Source organism: Molossus molossus, unplaced genomic scaffold, assembly GCF_014108415.1.
Source record: "Molossus molossus isolate mMolMol1 unplaced genomic scaffold, mMolMol1.p scaffold_m16_p_12, whole genome shotgun sequence".
NCBI lineage: Eukaryota > Metazoa > Chordata > Mammalia > Chiroptera > Molossidae > Molossus > Molossus molossus.
Genome location: NW_023425347.1, coordinates 29678239 through 29702030, shown reverse-complemented (window position 1 = coordinate 29702030; position 23792 = coordinate 29678239). Strand labels below are relative to the sequence as shown.

Below are 23792 nucleotides of genomic sequence, written 5' to 3'. Positions count from 1 at the left end.
AAAGGCTTCTCCTGCCTCCCTGGCCTGCCCAATCATGATACTATGTTCTTACATAAGTACTTTCAAAAGAAAACAAAAAATGCGATATTCTTATTTTCCAAATAAGGAAGCCCCCAGAAACATCATAAAATGATATGGAAATATGAGAAGGAACCAGAATGGTCTCTTACACACGAGTGTTGCTCTGCCCATCACAGTGCATGCCATTTTTTCCTAAAATAAAAAATAAGAAATATCTTTTTCATGGGAATACGCCTAAATAGTTCAATAAATAATTTTGAAGGGTAGAAAACTTCTATGCTTAATTTCATTAAATGTTTTATTCTGTTACTTTAAAAAAATGGGGGAATTATTAACAGATATGCTTATGGTATTCATTTAAGTGTTTTCATTTCTATGAGTAAGAAGAAATTTATTTGGGAAAAATAATTTTACATTTTTTTTTAACAGATTATACATATTTTTAAAAACAGTTCTGTTTTTAGGAAAATCACATTACAAGTAAACATTGTGTTTTTTAAAGTTGTAACACTTAATGACAGGTTGAAATATTTACCTGATTCAACTTTTGTGGCTACGATTTCATAGCTCTGTGTAGTTTAACCAGCCCTTGAATGGTTTAAGGCTTACAAGTGTTTTAAAGCTTTTGTAGAATTAAAGACCAATTGGAAATAAGCATCCTGAAACCGCTAAGCTGAGCTTGAAAGTGTAACTACCCAGCTCTCCCCTCCGGCTCCCTGGCTCTGGCCTTCAGCTGGGCAACGGCTGCCCTTTGCTCTGCAGACGTGAAGCCACGAGGGCCCCCAGAACTGCAGGTGTGACCGAATAAGCTGAATACAGTGAATGACCAGTGATGTATGTCTTGAGTCTCATTTTCACTTGGACTGTACCTGAGAACAGATCCGAGCCCATGTTTGAGGCCCGGAACTGACCAGAGCCCAGGTGCTCCGAGGGCCTCCTCCTCGGCCGGCTTGTGCCTGTCAGAGAGGAGCAGGGCGGTCACTCTCCAACCGGCCCTCGCTCTGAATGAGTTTCTGGGCCAGAACTAATCTTGTAACAATACAGTTATAATGTGATGGAAGAGGGGATTAAGCACCCTAGAGCAAGTCAGTATTAGAAAACTATTTAGAAAAATAATTCCAAGGGTAAGTGGGCATTATCTAGAGGTGTCTGTTCAATAGAAACGGATCGACAAGTAGAGAAGAAAATGTTCCAGGGCCCAACACTTTCACCAGGAAGACTGGCCTAAGGCCAGTCACTTTCCAAAGGTGGGCCAGAACCCAGAACCCTGAGTGGGTTGTTTACATGAAAGACAGAAAAGTCAGCACGATGTCAGTGTACAAGGTCAGTATAAAAGTCAGTGTTTTTATTTTCTAAACAGGAAAAATAACTTAAAAACTAGAGCTCGGGAAAATAAAAAGCCAAGGACAGGAAGGCACCCCCGATAGACTGGGATGTGATGGGCAACGGTGACAGTGCCCTTCTGGCACTTAAGCATTTGATGTCAACGTTGTGAACTACAACGTATTTCAAAAACAAGGTATGGGGTAAATAATACTTTTATAGGGTGAAGATCATCATCAAAGCTTCAGAAAATATCCTGTTTGCACTCCTGGTACAATGTGACAGTGAGTAACAGCCCCATCCTAGAGGGGAAAGGAAGATCCATCAACGACTTCCTGTGCTTTTGTGCTTGATTCTTGGTCCCGATTGCTCTGCAGAGCCCGGAAAAGAGGCTGAGTTTGCCAAATAGGCACTTTTCAGGGTGGCTCATTACCAGCTCGTGGCTCAGTGTTGAAATCTTTCTCTAGTCCTCCGATTTTTAGTTGCTATTTTCAAAAACTTAACCTGCGAAGAGTGATAGCAGGTACAGGGGAATAATATTCCAGACAGGTTCACAAGAAACAGTTGACAAATTCAATGTCTCTTTTCGCCCACTGCTCTGTGAATTCTGATTTACAAATGTCCCAAGGGCTTATCATTCTAAGGACAGGGGAAGACTGGACTCAAATCCTTGTTCAGAAACAAACGGGCAGCCAGGTGTAGACCTGTTTTGAGCACTGAGCATTGTGTGTCTCTACCCTAACCTGGGGCAACTTCACAGGAGGTAGATCTGACTGAGGAGACCAAATTAAAACTGATGAACAACTCTTCAAGCCCCCGAGCTGTGAGGGTTTGGCAGAATATTTTTTTCTTCTTAGAAAAACTAATCTTCAAAGTAAAATACACATTTCATTACCATATCACTATGTTGAAACTGGGAGTGGTCATGGGAATCTGACAGACACACAGCTTGAGAGAGAGAAAAGTTTTGCTCGATTTTCCATTTATAATCCCATTTTAATATCTTCTGGGGTTGAACCCTAAAGGAACAGAGGGACTAATTACTTTATGCACTGACAATTATTGCTTAATATGGATTAGAACATACCCTGTATTTAGGAGATAATTTACATTTTCTTTTAAAGGTTTTCACGTGAACAAAACTCTTAACTGTTTCTTTGAAGACTTGCTGTGACAAACAGTGCCCCAGCTTCCTGGCTGTGTGGGAGGCGTCATGAAGCCCGTTTCTGGTGAGGGGATGTCTGGGGGGAGGAGGGAGAAGCTGCACCAGTTCTGAGATCTATAGGTTCCAGCCTCACCTCAATGCTGACAGAAACACTCAATTAACAGATTAACCTAATAGCAAGATATTAATACATTCTGGGCACAAATGATTTATAAACTCAAAAGAAATTAGTTTATGCTAAAGCACATATAACTTTCAATTCAGTCTTTGCCTTAAGAGCAAGCCCATCTGTTAAGACTGTCTGCTGCCCGGTGGTTACTGGGTCTTCTTGCTGATCACTCCGTTAGCTGCCGGGAAGTAGGCTTTGGAAAATCCATTCTTAACTTCTTTCCCTGCTGGGGACTCTTCCATCTCTTTCTTCATTGGCTTTTTTCGATATGTCTGTTGGATGTGTACATTTTGAAGAGAAAAAGAAAGAAAAAAGGATTCTTTAATAAGACCTTGTCTCTAAAGTGGCATATATTCTCAGACAGTGAATGATTTTCTTGGGGACTGGACTTTCTAATAAGAATTCTTGCTTTTGCCCTGGCCGGTTTGGCTCAGCGGTTAGAGCGCCGGCCTGCGGTCCGGAGAGACCCAGGTTCGGTTCCTGCTAAGGGCACGTACCTCGGTTGCAGTTTGTCCCCGGCCCTGGGGCCCTGGTTGGTCGTGCGGGTGGCAGCCATTTGATGTGTCCCTTCACATCGATGTTTCTCACTCTCTCTCCCTTCCTCTCTCTCCCTCCCATTCTATCTGTACAAAAAATGGAAAAATATCCTCGGGTGAGGATAAAAAAAAAAAAAAAAGAATTTTTGCTTTTAATATGACAATTTTAAAGCTTCTGGTTAAAAATAAAAATAGGGTGAAACAGGACATATGTATGAATTCTAAGGAAAGGTTGTCTCTTGCACCTTATCAGCATAGTATTTATGTATTATGGGATTAGCATGCAACTTATTCTGCAATAGTTGCTTACTTGGAAAGGATATATAATTTTAATTGAGGTATAATTGACATACATTATCTTAGTTTCAGGTGTACAACATGATTCGATATTTGCATATATTGTGAAATTATCACCATAATAAGTCTAGTTCACATCCATTACCACACAGACTTTTTTCTTGTGATGAGAACTTTTAAGATCTCTCTTAGCAACTTGCAAATATGCAACACAGTATTTATTATTGACTACAGTCTACAGTCACCATGCTGTGCATTACATCCCCATGACTTAAGGATGTAATTTAAAAAAAACACAATTCAAGTGAAAAAGTACTGTCATTTTTAAAAAATTGGTTTTAGAGAGAGAGGAAGAGAGAGATAGAAACATCAATGAGAGAGAACATCGATTAGCTGCCTCCTGCATGCCCACCACTGGGGATTGGGCCCACAACCTGGGTATGTGCCCTGACCAGGAATTGAACTGGTGACCTCTTGGTGCGTGGGTGGACGCTCAACCACTGAGCCACACCAGCTAGACAAAAGTACTGTTATTTTGAAAGTACTAGTACCTGGGACTTTGGCTTGATTTGGATTTTGGTATATCTTTGCTATTTTGACAAAATATCTGACCTCATTTCACTTTTACCATTTTTATTTTTTAAAGCAATGGTATTAAGGGTTAAGACTAAAAGAATATACTCAACTTTAAGAGACTAAGATTCAACTGAACCAACAAGCAATTAGAACTCTGAGCGCCACTGGCGACCCCTGCTGGGCCATCAGCTTCTCTTCAAGTTTCAACACTAAAATGACTCCCTTAGCTAGCCCTTCACATTCAGCCTCCGCCCCCAGGGCTTTGTTTGGTTCTATCAATGGTTATTTCTTTAGAAATTCTCAAAGGAAACTTTTATCTCTTACAACAGTCAAAGCCTCGCCAGTCCACTTTCAGAAACACAAAAACTGAAAAGCTGTCCAAAGTTCAGTTCCCACAGTTGTACTTTATATAAAACTACTACGGGCTGACTTTCAGCAAATGCAAACTAAAAAGTCAGAAGGCACTTGCTTGTCTGAAGAAAAAAATAAGTACAGTTGAATACAATTTCAAAAGTACTGTTGGAATATAAATGTATGTTCTTGTTTTTTCATGAAGTTTTCTATTTCTGCAGCCCACAAAGGAGAGCAATTTAAACATACGATCACCTGAGGCCTGTGCTGGTGCCTCTTTGATCCGTTCTTGCATAACAGAGTTGCTCTGAAATTGCACTTTGACACTCTCTTCCCTTTAAATTGTTAATTGAAAAGAAAATAACATTCGCCCTAGCTGGGTGGCTCGGTTGGTTGGAGTGTCGTCCAGACACCGAAAGGTCACAGGTTCAATTAACCAGGTTGCAGGTTCGATCCCATGTTGGGGCGCGTACGAGAGGCAGGAAACCAATGGATGTTTCTCTCTTACGTGGATGTTTCTTTCTCTCTCTCTCTCTCCCTCTCCCTTCCTCTCTCTAAAAACAAAAACAAAACAAAAAAACCAACAACCACCATTTAAAAAAATACATCCTCAGGTGAGGATTAAAAAAAAAAAAAAAAACTCAAGAAAAAGTCAATGTGGCCTTTGCACACTGGTTTGCATTAAAACAATTGTTTCCAAAGAAACAGTGAGTAATTTAAACAAAATACAATTCAAGTGAAAAAGTACTGTCATTATAGTAGCCGATACAGAGCACTTATTACATATCAAATTCATGTAGCCCATGTTTTTCTTCATTCATATAAAGTTCTAGATCTGTCTTACTGTACACAGTGTTTAATTTTCTGACTTCAGACTTTGGTAGCACAGTGTAAATATATGACCCAAATGCATACTCTTTTTGATTAAACTCTGTACGCGTACATTGGAAAATGTCCAACAGAATGCCCACTCGACCACAGCGCTGTGCTCCGAGGCCCGCCTGCGCTGGGAGAGGGTTAGGCACGCAGGTTTCATTTCCACACTGTGCATCTATCTGAAGTATCGACATGTGCTTCTGTAACCGTTAATCAGTAAAATTAAACAAACACATAATGCAAAAGCGCACAGTCTCTTATGTTTTACCACTGAATATTTACCTTTAACTTACCTGGAAATAAAAATTTAAGAACAGGATGACTAATGTAAGCATGTAAGAAGACTGGAAGATGAGACACCCCATGGGGAAGCCACAGGGTTTCACGACAGCACTCATGGTGTGGGTGATGGTGAGCACGAACTGCAGCTGGGAGGGTGGCAGAAAGGACATCATGGTGAAGGAACCAGGCTGAGCCACACACACACCGCTGTGGAGTTTTATATACTTAGAAATCAACTATTACTCCCTAAATTTTGCAGGAATAAAACAAAACAAGAAAATGCTAAAGCAGCCCACTAGCCTATCCAAAATTTTTATTTGAAGTTATCTGAGTAAGTATTATAATTGCTCATTAATTTTCTCATGGAAAAGTAGCAGTTGAAATGATTTAACATCAACATTAACTTTAAAAGTATTTGTCTACATTTCAAAGCAAGGAATAAGTTAATTACACAAAGGACGTTTTAACACACAAGGTTTCATTCTTAAAAGGCGATTTTTAGAGAAAAAGAGACAGCTTCATCACCCATGGAAAAGCCTGTGATTTCTAAGAAGACTAGGATTCCTATGATCCCTCCCCCACGCATGAGAATATTTAGAAGCTTCACATGGAGAAGAGCTGAAGGAGGGAGGACGTACCAGTTGAGCCTGTGTGAGGTATTTCTTCCACCAAAGATACTTGTGCATCGATGGAAACACAGACAGTCCATAGTAGGAATACATAAGAATGTGGATAAAACTGTTCAGAGTGGGTCCAAAGAAACCTACGAAAGTACCACATAAAAATGACTGCTCTTTCGGAAAGTAAGACTGTTCATTCTTTGGCAAGTGAGATCCTTCCCATTCATCACAAAGATGAGTAACAATATGGCCCTAACAGTTCACACTGATAAACTCACCTGATGCCTGTCATAACTCCAGGACTCAGCAAGTCACCTAGACAGCCCCAACTGAAGAGTGCTTCACAGTGCCAACCGAACTGGTCATTCCTGACCTGCAAAGACTTTACTGTCCCTTTAATTAATTACTGCCAGCTAATCGGGGAGTAAAAAGTGTTCACCTAAAGCCAATGGCAGAATCTCTCTGAGAGAGAAGCGTCTGCTTTAGCTAAACCTTTGACGAGCCATTCTGGTGCAGTAAGAGAGCCTTCAGTACATGGCTGGAGGTGGCTACTCAAGAGTCAAGGAAAATATGCTGCCCTTCATAATTACGGAAAAACAATCTACCTGAGAGGGACCTAGGAACCAGTCGATTCTGGGGAAGGTGAGAGGATATGGTGGGGAGAGAAGGGCCAGCAAGATGAGAAAAGGCTGGGACTGAGGAGAGATGGGCCAACAAAACCTCCTCAGTAGCTGGGCCACCTCATGGACTTTTAGGGCAAAAAATATCTAAAGTCCAATTTTAGGCCCTGGCCCGTGTGACTCAGTTGTTTGGCCATCATCTTGCACCAGGAGGCTGTCGGTTGGCTTCCTGGGGTTGCAGGCTCGACTCCCTGGTGGAGGCACACAGGAAGCAGCCAATCGACGTTGTGCTCTCACATCAATGCTTCCCTCTCTCTCCCTCCCTCTCTCTCAAAATCAATAATACACTATTGAAAAAAATAAAACCCTATTTAGGACACTTGCTGCACTACACTGCTGAAGCATTCCCTCCAACCCCTACCAGAGTCTTCATGAAATCCTCCCCAACTGCCATCAGAGTGGACGGATGGTATTGCAGGACCCCAAGGAAAAAGGACTAAGTTCTATGTTGGTTAACTAAGGATTGAAAAGATATAGCTGCAAGAGGTAAGATGTCAGAGATGGATCATTTGTTGGAAACAGAGAACTCACTATTGTGAGGATTAAATCAATCAGTGTGTGTAAAGTGCTTACTGGTGTTCACTCTGTGCTGGGTACTGTTCTGTGTGATAGCTTGGGGTCCAGAGGGCTGGTCTAGGAGCTGTTAATCCTGTAGTAAAAGAGACTGTGGAGCTAGAGGACCCCCTATTAGCTATATCCCCTTGGATATGTTACTTTGACTTTGTAAATTTTTATTTCCTAACCTGAAAAATGAGCATAATAATAATTACTTCTTAAGGTTGTGGTAGGATTGAGCTAATATAATACTATATAAACTAAAAGGCAATTTCAATTCTCTAGCCTAGTTTCTCAATCCTGGATTAAAGGTCTAGATAGATAAATGCAAAAAATGAGTAAGAAACAAAAGGAGCAACACCTGTATCTAGTAAGTCCTTAAACACTGGCTGGAATAAGTTGGTAGGGCACTTGAATTTATGTGAAAACACAAATATAGTTTCAGAGCACAACATCAGTGATTTTTTTTACCCACCTGAGTTTTCAGTTCCATCATTAGTTAAAAATAAATAGTTACTGTTTATAATTTTTATAATATTCTAGATTAAATAGAAATTGTCACACATAATATTTTATTCATAGGAATGCTATGTCTTTGCACAATATTATTTGAGACTCACTTTTGTATGTTTAGAGATTTGTAATGAAACTGTTGACAATCATAAAAATACTTAACCTTGATCATTGTCCTTTGGTGCTGATTATCATCTATATATTAATTACAGTATAAGTCTATTATAGTCTTAATAACAAAACTCAAGAAACCAGACTCTGTCAGGCTAGCAGAGGTGTGACAGCACCCCTTTCAGCCCACCACACCCCCAGAAAGTCCCTCCTTCACACAATAGTGTAAGTTTGCATCTTCACAGTCACTAATAGAGCCCGAATATCCTTGGTGTTTTAAGGTCCTAAATCGTAGGACAAAATCATCTTGACTTAAGTTTTACCTGTTCTGATTTTTCATAGAATATTTTTAACCCTTGGGTACAAGACAATATTGAACGGAAAGTGCTGTCTCTAGCTCAGGGTTTCCCCAGCTGCAGGTCACAATGGACCCATTAGTAAATCAACGCAGTCAGATTGTCATCAGCGTTTTGAAAAAATAAAACAGAATTTGATAAAACAGAAAACAGCCAGGCTAAATATTGCCTCATGAAATTTTTGTTTCATTTAAATATATACATATGAATGAATGGCTTGTGATATGAAACATATTATTAGTAAAAAAAACAACAACAAAAAAAAGCCAATACTCTGGGAGGTTAGCAATGTGGCCCTAATTTTTCAGAATAGAAAAACAACCCCTAAAAGTTGAAACGATTCATTCCATACCACAGCCAAGTGGTGACTGTGGAAGGTGCTATGTTTTATCAAATCTTCAGCTCCATGCCCTGGCTGGTTTGGCTCAGCGGTTAGAGCATTGGCCTGTGGTCCAGAGAGACCCGAGTTCAGTTCCTGCTAAGGGCACGTACCTCGGTTGTAGTTTGTCCACCTACCTCGGTTGTAGTTTGTCCCCGGCCCTGGTTGGGGTTGTGTGGGTGGCGACCACTTGATGTGTCTCTCTCACATCGATGTTTCTTTTTCTCTCTCTCTTCTTCCCTCTCTCCCTCCTGCTCTATCTGAAGATAAATGCAAAAATGTCCTCAGGTGAGAATAAAAAATTTAAAAAATCTTCAGCCCCAGGTATTGGAGTAAAACTGCTCCCACCAGGATATGTGCTTCTGGCAACTGGACATTTGGTGCATGGAAAAGAAAACATTTTTATTTTATTATTATTATTTTTTTACTGTTTTTATTGATTTTTCTTTAGAGAGAGAGGAAGGGAGAGAGAGAAACACTGATTGGCTGCCTCCCCCAGTGGGGATCGAGCCCACAATCCCAGCATGTGCCCTGACTGGGACTTGAACCAGGACCTCTCAGTCCATGGGATGCCACTCAATCCACTGAGCCACCCCAGCCGAGCAAGAAGATATTTTTAAAATTTAAGGTAACACTCAGACTTTGCCGGTATCAAAGACCAGAACCAAAGGGCCACTGGCACACACATGCTGCCTGTGTGACACCGTGGGCCCTCATGCGGCCATGCTCCTTGCCCTTCCTGACCTGCACGCGATGCTCCACACAAGGGACACGCAGGGGTCTTGCAAGATCCATTACACAGAACTGAAATATGAACAAAAGAACTTACTTTGCCCACAAGGTATCCAGTTCAAAACACACCACCAGATGTTAAACATAGAGGCATGATGATACACATGTAGAAAAGTAATCTGACTGGTTTTTTTCCGCAAAACAAAGAAAATTGTGTCCACGAACTCTATTAATTTGGAGAAGTAGTACCACCATAACACCTTGGCTACCTGTAAAAATTATAAAATGGGAAAAATAAAAGGTGAGCAGTGGCAACGGCCCGCGCGGCCCTCCCTCGGCACCGTGCACCCGGCACGTCCCGCACCCTTCTCTGGGGCGGCGCGGGGCAGCACCCACCCGGCGGCTCTGCCCGCCTGTCCGTATTCCCTGCAAGCTGCTCTAGTCTTCTCCTTCCAAAACACAAGGCCGGGCAAGTTACTCCTCTGCACCTACAGAACCGATTCACACTCCTTAAAAACCACCTTTTTTCTGGGACTTGACCTCTCTCCTTTCTCAGTCAGAATCAACCGCTTCTTCATTTATTTTCCCGAATTACTTTATGCTTCTATTTTAATGAATAATAAAGTGTGGTCAGTGTTATGAATCTATCTTTTCCGACAGACTATAAACCACTTGAAGGCAGAGCCTGCCTCACCTTTGCCCAGGGCCCAGCACTCAACAGCTCACTGTCTGTTAGGCTAGACTGCCCTTCTATCTAGTCCTCTCCCGTACATGCCGTGCCTCTGACATGAGACTACCCAGGAGTAGTCTACGACCACTTCTTTCATGTCTCTTCCTTAGGAGAAAAGATTCAAAATCAAGATGCTCTTCTTCCTCAGTGACAGGAGTAGGTCACGATTACCCCTCCTTTCCCTCGAGTCCCTGACGCTACCATGGAAACCCAAGAGCAGATACTGCAGAGTAAGAACTTTGAAACCAGGGCACATGCTCTCAGTCTACTTCTAAGGAGATACGGTGTGGCGGCTTTCATCTTAACGTTTGAGGTAACAATAAACCTTCAAAAATGTTAAACAAAAAACTATTAAACCATAATTACATACAATACGTACATGCAACAATGACCTCTGGAGAATTGTATGGCATCCCAGACTCTACTGATCTATGATAAGATGTTAGAAATAAAATGGGTGTAGAGAAATCTATCTTACTTTTTTTGTATTATAGCTTTGAAGAGGTTTTAAAAATGTACATGTTAAAGATTTTAATTAAAAGATTTTCTACCATCTCCCTTATTAACAACCCATGTTTTTATTTTTAAAACCCATGTTTTTATTATGGAAATATTCAAACATTCACAAGTGCAGGAAGAACAGGTATATTAAACCTCTTGATCTCTATCACTGAATTTCAAAATTTTTACTATGATTCCAAATTTGTTGAATCAATTCTATTTCTCACCACTTTTTTTGGGGGGGGGGAGGGGGTAGCATATAAGCAAATACAAAGTATTATATTATTTTATCTACAAAAACTACTAACAGGGAGATTTTCTTTGTTTTAACATAACCGCCATGCCATTAGCTAATAAAATTAACAATTGCTTAATATCTTCTAATAGCCTAGTCCATGTTAAAACCTCTCCATCTCAAAAATTTATCTTCATAAATAATTTGTTTAAATCAGGATCTAAACAAGGTCCAGCTTGCATTTGTTTGATATGATTCTTCAGTCCCTTCTAACCAATAACTCTCTCTCCTTGCTTCCCCCTTTTCTTTCATGTGTTTTATTCTTTAAAAAGCTAGATCAGTTGTTGTAGAGAATTCTAATATTATAAATTTGGGTGATTGTTTTTTCCTGGTGTCATGTACTTGTTTCTCTATCCCCCACATTTTCTGTAACTAGCACTTAGATTTAGAGGATTGGACTCATGTTTCGGGTTTGGGGCAAGAATCCTTCATAGGTGGTTCTGTGTACTTCCTATCAGATCACATCAAAAGGGACATGGTTCATTTTTCTTCCCTTTCCTTCCTTTTTTTCTGATGTCTGTTCTCATTTATTTGTTGCTCTTAGAAAAGCTCCCTTTTGACTGGACTCAGACTCAGAGGTGGAAGCTCTCAGAGAGGACAGCCTGTCTCCTGGCCGTCTGTCCCTGGAGTGTTTCTTTGGCCAGAAGTTCAGCATATTCTGCAGCCTCTTCTTTATTTTTCTTACTGCGCTGATTCTTCAGAGCAATGCCCGGCGTTTGTGCTGCAGGACACGTGGAGCAACAAGACGCTGAATCTCGGGTGCTTTGGTCCCAGGTTTCTTTCTCACCACATATTGGCGACGTCATCTTCTTTGGAGACTGAAAAGTTTGCGCCTTCTGCTGACTCTTTTGGGCCCCAGGCGATAAGGCACAGTAGTATCTGTGAGACCAGGGACATCTTTCTGCAGGAATCTTTCTCTTGGTCATTTTTCACAATGACCAACTTGAGAACACTCAGACTGGCATCCACAATGCCACCCTGAACAGACTTGTGCTTCCTCTCTCCGTTTTTCTTGGTCTATAACAGGAATGTCCCTTACTCAATAGCCGCAGACATGGCCAAGGGTCAAGACACCTGCTCAATGGGGAAACTGAGTCATAACTACCATTGATTTGAACCACATAACCCTTCCCTTCTCTCAGAGCATCAGCAGCAACTTCTGTGGCCACACACTTCTCATAAAAGCTACGGAATTGGCGTTCATTGTCCACTTCAATGAGTTTCTGGCAGCCAGAGGCTGGAAAGAAATGTTCAGTTTCATCCTGAAGCAGCCGACTGCCTCCAGGTGCCACGAAAAAGAGGGACATAATTTCTGATATTTGTGTACAGTGAGGTCAGGTGTTAACAGCCTAATCCAATCATTGCAGTTTTCATTCAACTTTCGCCGAACATTTTTACCATTTACAGACCACTGCTGGCTAGATCTGTGACTTCATTAGGAGTTGCAAATAGGTGGCTTTAATTTTCTTGTTCCTCATTCATTCTTTCTTTTCTTCCACAGAGAACTCTTCTTCTTTGTTTAGAGATGCACATACGAAAGGCAAGAAAATGTTTGATTCTTTCTCTTTAATTTTTCTCTACAATGAGTTGGTGTTCTAGCAACCTTCAGAAAACAATGAGGGTTGTTTTTTTTTGTTTGTTTGTTTTTTTATCCTCACCTGAGGACATTTTTCCATTTTTTGTTCAGATAGAGCAGGAGGGAGAGAGAGAGAGAGAGAAACATCGATGTGAAGGAACACATCGAGTGGCTGCCACCTGCACGACCAACCAAGGCCGGGGACAAACTGCAACCGAGGTACATGCCCTTAGCGGGAACCGAACCCGGGTCTCTCTGGACCGCAGGCCGACACTCCAACCGCTGAGCCAAACCGGCCAGGGCAAGGGTTGTTTTTAGTATCATTTTAAACTCGTGGTTTTTAAAATAAATTCAACATGTTTCAATCCACTCCAGACAGTATTCTTTTTGATACTCAGTGTCCCGCATTCAGCAGAAGAAATCCTTTCAAGCTGGCTCCTGGGGCTCCTGCCAAGGCTCCCGCAGTCATGGGCATTCCCTTGCTCTGTCACGAGAGGGCCTGGATCCTCCCCAAACCCAAACTGTCCAATTCTCTAAGGACCCTGTCCCTTCTGGTGGAAACTGTAGTATTAGAGAACACAGTCTGGGGATTCGCTGCGCACTGCACTGCTACAGACGAACTAGGCCTTGTCTGTACAGAGAGCTGAAACATGTTTGCTTTAGAAAGAACAGAGTTCTGATATTTCCAATGTGAATCTATGATTATGGGATTTCATTTAACTTTTTAATTGATATTTCCTCTCTTTTATGTTTAAATATTAGTTGTAATGATATTAATATTACTGTATACTTATTTTATTCTACAGTGTACCTGTAACAGTCTCAAAAAAGCAGTATCAATATTTTTATTAATAGTAACCAAAAAATTGCTGAATACTGTTAAGATATATCACATTAGTGATGTCTAGTCAAATCACTGGATTTTATGTTACTTGAAATAATTCTCATTTGGGTGGTTGTGTCACCAACTTCTATATGGATATATTGATTTATTTTAGTTTATTTCCAAGTTTTCTGGGGAGCTGCCCTGCTTTCTTTTCAGATTAAATTTTGTTTTATAATGCTATAAAACTCTTAATGGTTCCCAAGTCAAATGTAACACAATGCACATTCAGAGAAGTCTGGCTTCTGTCCTGTCCCTCTGCCTTGTCCCTACCCCAAAAGGAAACCACTTTGTTAGCTTTTGGTTTATCCCGCCATTGTTTCTTTTTAAAAACATAAGCAATACACACATCTATTCGTATCATTTCTTGCACAAAAGCAACTGCAGTATAAACCAGGGTTATACAGGCTGCTGCTTCTCACTCAGACATATCCTGGCGACGACTGTTCCAGCACAGGGACCTCATTCGTTCTGAAAGGGACCCACTACATGGATGCAGGGCAGTTTCTTCAGTCAGTCTCCCACAGCCGGACAACTGGGAACATTTTTGCTACCAAACATTTCTGTTAGAACAGCGGTTCCTTTCTTATCTAACCCCAGCCCCCATCCTCATATCTACAAGGATAAAGCCTTCCCTCCTTTTCGGTGAGAAGTGGTTACAGATGGTCGGTTTGCTTCCCATGACTCACCCGGACATCGGCCTCCCCTGCACTGGCAAGGTCCTGACATTGCAAGTTGTAGCCTCCTTCCCAGCTGGAGAGAATGAGCTGCCGAAGAAACATGAAAGGCGGAGGGATCAACACAAGAATTTGGATGAAAACAATTTCCCACCTTGGCCCATGTGCTCCGTGGTTAGAGCATCAGCCGGCACACTGAGGGTCTCAGGTTCAATTCCTGGTCAAGGGTATGAGCTTGCGTTGCGGCTTCATTCCCCCGTCCTGGAAGCCACCGGCAGGAGCAGGAGGCAACCAATCAATGTCTCTCTCTTTCACGTGGATATTTCTCTCTCTCTCTCACCCTCTTCCTCCCTTCCTTCCACTCTCTCTAAAATCAATGGAAAAATATCCTTGGGTGAGGATGAACAAAAAACCCCAAACAAACAAAAACAAAACACAACAAAAACAATTTCTCCTTCATGTTCCTAATTGGCATCTATTCAGGGTTTGAATAGAAACTTCCCAGAATCTGACTTTGATTTGATCCTGTCCTCAAACACTTATTAGCAAAGGATTTAATTTTTTCTATAAACTGATATTAATGGTTATATTTCTAATGGCTAGCATCTAAAAAATATTTTGTATAAGGAATTACTTGGTCATATATTTCTATAAGTAAAATGTAGAATTAAATGTAAACGAATGTGAGGAAACTACACTAAGATTTAATAGTACTCTATATTGGCTTATATATAAATATTTACCTTATTTGATCATCTCAATAATTGCATTAAGTATGTATTTATCATGTTACAGATATGAAAACGAGGGCTCAGAAAGGTTAAGTCATGTCTTCATTAATTTATGCTACTCGGTAATTATTTGTGTGACTATAACTGATTAATGTCTGTATTCCCTTTGTTCAAAAAACAAAAAGCTCCATAAAATCTATGCCTTTTTTGTTCATCTCTCTATCTACAGTTCCCTGCTCAATGCTGAGCACATAAAAAGTACTCAATAAGTACATAAGTAAATGTTCTCTTCAAGATCACATGGCTAGAAAGTAGAACAATGGTTGGAATTCAGACCTTTTAATTCCTTATCTAGTGTTCTTTCCACAAAACAAACTTTTTAAATTCTTTGTGGAAAATTCTACAAAAGAGATTTCTCCCTTCTCACTCAGGAGCTCAGCTGGACAAATATCATGTCTCCATTTCACAGTTTCTCTCTGAGAATTTGGGTCTCCTGACTCCCCTGCACCGAAGCTTCCGGCGGTGCTGGAGCAGGCCCTCCTGACAAAGCTGTTACTTCTGACACCAATCCAATGCAGAGCATCTTTCCTTTTGTTATACAGGGAAACTAACTCTACAAATTACTATCTTGAAAGCTCATCAGTGAACTAGAATTCACCTAGTAGAGAACCTAAAATGAAACTTCCCCTTTCGTTGCCAGGTGAACCAGTGAGCACCTAGGAGTAGGCTTTCCTGACCCAAACCCCATGTCCCGCACTCCGGCCGACGCCCCGGATTCCACCGTTAGTTGTATTCCAGTCATTTTAGGTAACGACTGTTTACCATTGTCAGAATAGTACATTCTAGACTGAGGCACAAACTGAACTCTATAGGTGAGACCACCTGTTCTTTAGGGATTTATTTATACTGTTAGAATTCAAGGACACCAGGAAAGTAGCTATATGTGTGCCATCAACAACCATTTATGATTTTATCTTAATTTTTCCCTAAAAAAGGTTTTCTGTTTATCTCCCTCCCTCACTCCCTGCCTCCTCTTCCCTTTCCTCTCCCCCTCACCCTGACTGTCAGGCCTTAGGTTGAATAGGCAGGACAGTTACTTTTTTCTGTAAAAGTACTTGGGTTTGGCACTGCACAGAGGAGTGGGGCACATGCTGTAATGCGGGCAGCCGGAGCTGGGCCTCGAGTCAGCCTGAGAAGCAGCTGGCCCACTGGCAGCGGCCTGAAGGTGCGGGAGGTATTCTTTAGGGGACCGTGTACTTGTGTTTCAGTCAAACTAACACATTTGGTATTTAATTTTAAAAATGCTGTTACTCAACAGCTGTCTGTCCTCAGGAAAATTGTGTAACTTTTCTAAGCTTCAGTATCATAATCCATAAAAGGAGAAAATTATACATATGAACTTTAAACGCCCATTCAGATCTAAAGTGTGATTTTAAATTACAATGAAAAAGACTAAGGACTAGAGAAATAGGTCTAAATTTAGATGAAAAAAATCCAAGTTAGACTAGGGCTTTTGGAAGGAATCATTATCACATGTTCGAACAGGTTCTTGAGATGGTCAAGGTCAAGAACGCGGAGGCACTGAGAGCCACCGGGGGCTCTGGAACACTGGGCCTGAGCGCCCCTATGGTCCCTGAGTGACGGGCCGGAGGGCTGGCTGCATCAGCACTTACCTCCACCAGCATGTACACGGACAGCAGTGTGATTCCGAGGTTATACAAGGTGAGGATTCCCCTGAGGGAAAGAGCAGGTCTGTTCTTCATGTATTTGTTACCCAGCCATATGGAAAGCAGATAGACGGCAGTGAGGGAAAAGGTAGGGAGGTAAGAGTCCAGCATGAACCATCCTCTGACTCGAGAATCTGGGGAGAAGCACATAGAGTGAGAACCTTGAAGAGCGACACTCTGCCAGTTATAAGGTACCGGCACACACATTTTAGTTGTACATGCCAAATACCACAGGGAACAACAGGACACGGCATTAAGGAAGCTGGATTTGGGCCACTGTTCGGAAGAAGAAACCAGTGGGGTTGGGGTGGTTGAAGAAGTTTTCATGGAGCAAACAGGGCTTAAGACGAATGCTGAACGACAGGAAACATTAACGAAGGTGGGAAGTTAACAGTCTGGAATGTTTACTTTGGAATAGTTACGTTTATGGACTCTAACTTGGTAAATAAGAAGTCTGTTATGCCATTTTATAGATAGAAAAAAGCTCAGAAAGCTTGAGTAACTTGCAAAAGGCTGTATAGTAGTCAGCAACAGAGTCAGGATTTGAATTCACATCTGATGCTTAGTCAGTCATACCTTACTGCTGCCTCCTAGGGAGAAGTTTCGAGGAGCCAGGAGAGAAAACACATTGATACTGTCTCCTATTTCCTAAAACCCCACTGGCCAGAACTTGCCTAGGATCTCTGTGCAGCAAACCAAGAATGGGTTTAGAGTTCAGATGGTCCAGAGAGAGCAATGGCATTTCAGAATGGCAAGCATGAGAGCTGAGACAATAACAGCAAAGCCTTGGAGCTGATGATTCAGAACAGAGCAGAAAATAAAGCCAAGGACCCGAACTGTGATCAGGGACTAGGAGTACACACAGCCAGGAGGCAAAAATCCAGATATATCACCTGTCCCTTACTTTGGAGAGTGGTAATTTAAAATCATAGGTAAAACAGACTTAATAGCCCTGGACAGTGAGGCACAGATGGTTGGAGCGTTGTCCAGTACACCAAAAGGTTGCTGGTCTGCTTCCCAGTCAGGGCTCGTAGGGGAGGCAACTGATCACTTTTACATCAATGTTTCTCTCTTTCTCTCCCTTTCCCCTCCTTTCTCTCCAAAATCAATAAATCATATCCTCAGGTAAGGATTAAAAATAAATAATAATAATAAATAAAACACACAGATCTATAATATAATTAGTAGCATCTGAAAAACATTATAAGCATAAAATGATTTTTGTTCTCTATTTTGCTTTTTTTGTTGTTGTTTAAATAAAGAAAATGAATTGCCCAGAATGATAGAAATGGCCTGCTGGAAAGCGTCCTACAGAGCTGGGTTCTCCCCACGATAACGCCCTTTACTTGACCTCGGTGGCTCTCCTAGCCTCAGCCCCTCTTTCTGCTCTATCCCACCCGGTGCCCCCAGCCTCTAACCCACCCATCCCCAGAGTGCCATTTCCAAGAAAAGTATCTTTTCAAGTTCTGTCCCAAATCTAATTCTAGAAACTCCCCCCATTTGTGATAAAGAGAAAACAGGTAAGAAAGGAACATTCAGGTGACTAACAGACACTACCTTCCAGAGACTAGCTGGTGACCGTGCCACGAATGTCTGTGCCACTTCCTAGTGGCTGTCCCCTCGGCGAAACCCTCCCGTCTTCCGGCTGCCCTCTGGAGGGAGCCAGCTCCTCGCCAGTGTGGATGATCCCGTTTATGACGCGTGTTGTCTCGGCTGTAACGCTGCTATCACAGCCAGCACTTACTGAGCGCTGACTCTGTGCCACACACTGTTCCAAAGCCTTTCACATGTGTTAACTTATTTAACTCTCAAAACAAGCTTATTATGTAGGTGACATTATTATTATTTTTCCTCACCCGAGGACACTTTTACATTCATCTCAGATAGAGCGAGAGGGAGAGAGGAAGAGGAAGGAAGAGAGAAACATTGATGTGAGAGAGACACATCGAGTGGCTGCCACCCACACGACCCCAACCAGGATGGGGACAAACCACAACCAAGGTACATGCCCTTAGCGGGAACCAAACCCGGACTCTCTGGACCTTAGCGGGAGCCAAACCCGGACTCTCTGGACCTTAGCGGGAACCAAACCCAGACTCTCTGGACCTTAGCGGGAGCCAAACCCGGACTCTCTGGACCTTAGCGGGAACCAAACCTGGACTTTCTGGACCTTAGTGGGAACCAAACCCGGGACTCTCTGGACCTTAGTGGGAACCAAACCCAGGTCTCTCTGGACCAGAGGCCAATGCTCCAAACACTGAGCCAAACTGGCCAGGGCAGTGGTGACATTATTTTTAATAGCTTGACTGAGATATTACTGATACACAGTCCTATGCAGATTTATTTATTTATTTATTTATTTATTTAAAATCCTCACCCAAGGACATTTTTCCATTTTTTGTTCAGATAGAGTGGGAGGGAGGGAGACAGAGAGAAACATTGATGTGAAAGGGACACATGGAGTGGTTGCCACCCACACGACCCAACCAGGGCTGGGGACAAACTGCAACCAAGGTATGTGCCCCTAGTGGGTCTCTCTGGACCGCAGGCCAATGTTCTAACCACTGAGCCAAACCGGCCACGGTGCAGATTTAATGTGTACAATTTGATGAGTTTGGACATATGCCACCATCACAGCCAGGGTAACAGACATAGGTGATATTGTTATCCCAGTTTATATTTGAGAAAACTTGAGCTACAAAGGGTAAAATGTTAACTTGCACTAAATTGCTCCCCGACCTCCTGATATGGTGCTATGGATTAAACTGTGTCCCCCAAAAAGATATGTTCAAGTCCTAACTCCTAGAGCCTGTGAATTGACCTTTTTTGGAAATGAGGGTCTTTGCAGATGTAAACAAGTTAAGATGAGGTCCTACTGGATTAGGGGCCCCGACCAGGTGACTGGTGTCTCTATAAGAAGAGGAGGTTTGGATTCAGGGACACGGAGAGGACACTATGTGAAGACAGAGACAGAGACCGGAGCAGTGCACCAACCAGCCAAGCACTGCCAAAGACTGCTGGCAAGCACCGGAGTTAGGAGGGAGGCTCCGAAGGGTTGTTTCCTGGAACCTGGGAGGGAACACGGGCCTGCAAACATCCTGATTTGGAACCTGTAGCATCCAGACTGTGAGAGAAGAAACCACGGCTGTGTTAAGCCGTGTAGCTGTGACTGCAGCCGTAGGAAACTAATACACATGGTTTACCTGACGGCTTTCCAGTGGTTTCAGATGTGCTACTGTCATCTTTTCAACTATAGTATATGCTCTATGAGACAGAAACCAGGTCTTATATTTCTACTCTGTCTCACAACTTACATCCACATAGTGCTGAGTTGAGAGGAAACAGTTATTAAATATATATTATTAACTGGCACACTGAGTCATATTGAAAACTAATGGGCACATATTGAAAACTAATACAGCACCTGAAGTTTTTGTTTTCTTATGTCATGGTCCTATAAATATTTGCTATAATTGATACAGAGGATCATAACTGACCCAACTGAAAGATGGGAGCAAGTACCTATAAGAACATTATCATCTCTGGGGATTGAGAAGTGTGAGCCCTGCATCTGTGTCAGCTATCTGCCCAGAACCCCGGCCCTTGCCAGTACTGATATGGTGAAGGCGAGAGGACAGAGGATCGGAGAAACCTAGAAGCTTACCAGGTGGTGGCCAGTCAACTTAAGTGTGTGCCACCTTTAGGAAGAGGACAAGGATTCGTGATGGCCTAGATGTCACTGTGGGGTCAACTGAACCAGTTGTCAAATGACAACCTTACAGTCTCTCTGCCCTAAAGGAAACCTCCATAAACATGATGAAAGCTGAGTAAACAACTGTGATCCTATCCTTAATTGATCCCACATCCACATAACTCCAGATCAGGGTGATCTCACCGATGGCAAAGGTCAGGGTGAGGCTGGCTCGGAGAGACGGTTATTTACTCTCTGCTGCAAGTGTCCACCAGAACACCACAGTCACCAAGAGACCAGGCATGTCTAAGTGAGAGCGCCAAGCCTGCTACACCACCCACTGCACCTGGAAGGCAGGCTCACCAGGTAAAGCAGGTTACAAGATACTGGTACCCACCTGCCTACCCCACAGGATAACCACAAGGACAAAATGGAAAGAACAAAACACAACCCAAGACTATGTAAAAGTATTCTTTTTTAAGTTCTACACAATCACACGGTATCATTTTATTAAAACTGTGTAAACAGTTATTCACTGAGAACAGAAACTGGAGAGTGGTCCAAATAATCTCTAAGTGATTCTGTTTAAAGATTTTGAGAAAAAGAAAAACCTTCTCATCCCCTCCCCACACCACCAACAGTGCTGGGGAAATAATTTGTAGATTTTTCACAGCTTTGCGATCCAGCAAGGTCCAAGTAAAAATTATTGTTGTTTAGAAATTATTCATTTATTTGAAAATATATAGTGCCTAATATGTTCCTGGAACTATAATAAGCACTGGAAAGAACAGTCACGGTTCCTGCCCTCATGGGAGGAAGAGCTATTAATAACAATAAAGTATATGAAGGAAATAAACAGAGATTGAAATAGAGTATAATAAGGGGCCTACTTTAGAGGGGCACATTCCCTGACACCTTTGTTAGGGAGAAAGGTAACTTTTGAGCTGATACCCACAGTATGAGAAGGGGCTCATTAAACTGGGGGATGGAGTAGAAGATGGTGGGGAGAAAGTCTAGGCTCAAGGAGCAGCATGCGGGAGAGCTTTACGTATCTGAGGAAGTAAAAGACATCAGCCATCGGTGTGTGGGGAAGAGTGGCACTGGTGTGGGGACAGCTGGGGCTAACAACACAGGGGCACGCGGTCCGTATCAGAAAGCTCGTTTTCATCTGAAGTGCATGGAGTATTAAGCTAGACTACCACATACTATGACTCAGGCTTTTAAAGTATTATTCCAGCTGATACTTAATAAATGATTGGAAGAGGGGAGGAGCCCTTACAACCACTCGTTGCTGAATGGGAGGAAAGAGTCATTGAATACGCTGAAGTGGTCTAAGTGACTGGTGACGGAGCAATGATGGAGACTCAGAATGACTGAGCATTAGAAGCTCACCCTGCTGGACCTGGGCAGAGGAAGCTCACACATCTTTAAAGAGAACTTATCAAGTCACCTAAGGGCAGAAAGACTATGTATGGCTGCAAGTGAGGAAGGTGGAAGGTAAACGGGCGGTGGAGCGAGGACAGAAGTAGCATTCACTCAGAAGGAAAGCTACGACCTACTCCGGTAGCCAGTTTTGGGGTAACTCTAGTAGCCAGAGAGACACCCAAGGAAAGCACCACACTGCATTCTAGTCCTGCTTCCTGCTCCCAGAGCTTAATCCCAGGGGCAATGAGGCCTTCTGGGAGTTCTGGAAGAAGGATGTCAAAGGTGAGGGAGGTTAAGCCTCCAAATGTTAAGAACCACACTATTTTCAAGACACCAGAAGTGACATGATCCTCTTCTGTAACAAAATACTGTGTTCCTTCCACATTAAGTCCTTGAGGAGTTCACTCACCTCGAGGTCCAAACATATTGTCCAAAAAAGCATTGATTTCATCATCAAAGGCCTTTAGAAGCTCCTGAAAAGATAAAGAAAAAAGGTATTAGAGTGCAGTTTTGTTTTGTTTTTGGAAACTCTCTAAACAATCCACTATCAAGAATGTGCTATTGGCAGAATCTCTGAGGTCCTGGGTTCAAGGATGTTTGACTGCAAAGAAATCAGGAAAGTGAACCAGTAAATATAGCCTCATTTCTCTTAAGCTTCTAAAGATTTGGCAGCAAACAATTCTGCTTTCATTTCCTTAAGCAAGAGGAATTCTGGAAAACAGGCCTGGTACATTTAAATACTGAAGGGTTACTAAGTCCATTTCCCTCTAAAATGCTTAGAGGGACAAGCATTTCCTTAAGTAACTTCTGTCACAGGTAACTGAAGCTGTGTGCAGGCTATAGGGAAGCCTGCACCCACAGGGTGTGATGCGATCATTCAATGAAAATTCACTGCATTTCCCATAGCTGAATCTAGAGCTGTAAAGGGGGACCTGTTTTTCAAATAAGGAAATTAAGCATTGCAGCCATTTCTTCCATTACCTTTATATTTTGTTTGTTTTCAAAACTTTTCCATACATTAATATCTATTTAATATTACAGTAAACAGTGTCACTAAGTTACATCAAATCAATTATTGCCACTTTAATTGGATTCAGATTGGGACTGGAGAATTTCTGCTAAGAATCTTAAGGTTGATGAACTGGTTTCCAGCTCTTGATTTAGCTCCTATCCACGCTGGTCCGCTAGTATACTGCTCAAAATGCCTGCTAAGGTGTTCCTCACCCCTCTAGAAAGGTCTAGAATACTCCTCTCCAGCAAAGCGAAGAAGAGACAGCACTTCAGTGTTCCTAGGAAAAGGATCTCTGCTGAGGACACTGTGCCCATGGACTGGTCCCTGACTCCCTGTGCATGGGGTATCATGGCCCTCAGAAGTTCACAGAGAACATTCTCTATAATCAACAGCTGGAGTGCAGTCAAAAGCATCTCATTCTCAAAGAAAGTGTAAGTGCTAAAAAGGAGAATTAATTCCCTGGCATCTGAAGAGAAGGTCTGCAAGTCTGGTGACTGACACAACATTTGGGCCTATTCCTTATCAGTGACTTTGATCCTGAGAGAAATTTCAAAGAAATGTAGGTCTTTGGGTACTTTATTTTTGTTTGTTTTTTTTTTATCCTCACCCGAGGATATTTTTCCATTTTTTGTACAGTTAGAGTGGGAGGGAGAGGGAGGAAGGGAGAGAGAGTGAGAAACATCGACGTGAAGGGACACATGGAGTGGCTGCCACCCACACGACCAACCAGGGCCGGGGACAAACTGCAACCGAAGTACGTGCCCTTAGCGGGAACCGAACCCGGGTCTCTCCGGACCGCAGGCCGACGCTCTAACCACTGAGCAAACTGGCCAGGGCTCTTTGGGTACTTTAGAAAGGAGGATGAGGATCAGAGACTGACATTTATTAGTAGCTACTACTGGAATAAAAGTTCCAGTGTATTAGAAACTTTACTATTTCATAATATTGCTGTAAAAAGTATCTGGACCCGGGCCAGTTTGGCTCAGCAGTTAGAGCATCAAC

At 42.3% G+C, this 23792-nt stretch overlaps 1 protein-coding gene across 1 annotated transcript; it reads right to left on the bottom strand.

Moving 5' to 3' along the window:
- Positions 1–426: 426 nt before the first annotated feature.
- Positions 427–23296, bottom strand: ELOVL2 (ELOVL fatty acid elongase 2). Its single transcript, XM_036255659.1, has 8 exons — positions 23003–23296; positions 22188–22251; positions 16609–16796; positions 14217–14294; positions 9640–9811; positions 6235–6359; positions 5608–5742; positions 427–2950 (listed from the first exon to the last, which is right to left on the bottom strand). The coding sequence occupies exons 1-8, from the start codon at positions 23294–23296 to the stop codon at positions 2825–2827; spliced, it is 1182 nt and encodes a 393-aa protein (XP_036111552.1). The 3' UTR covers positions 427–2824.
- Positions 23297–23792: the final 496 nt, after the last annotated feature.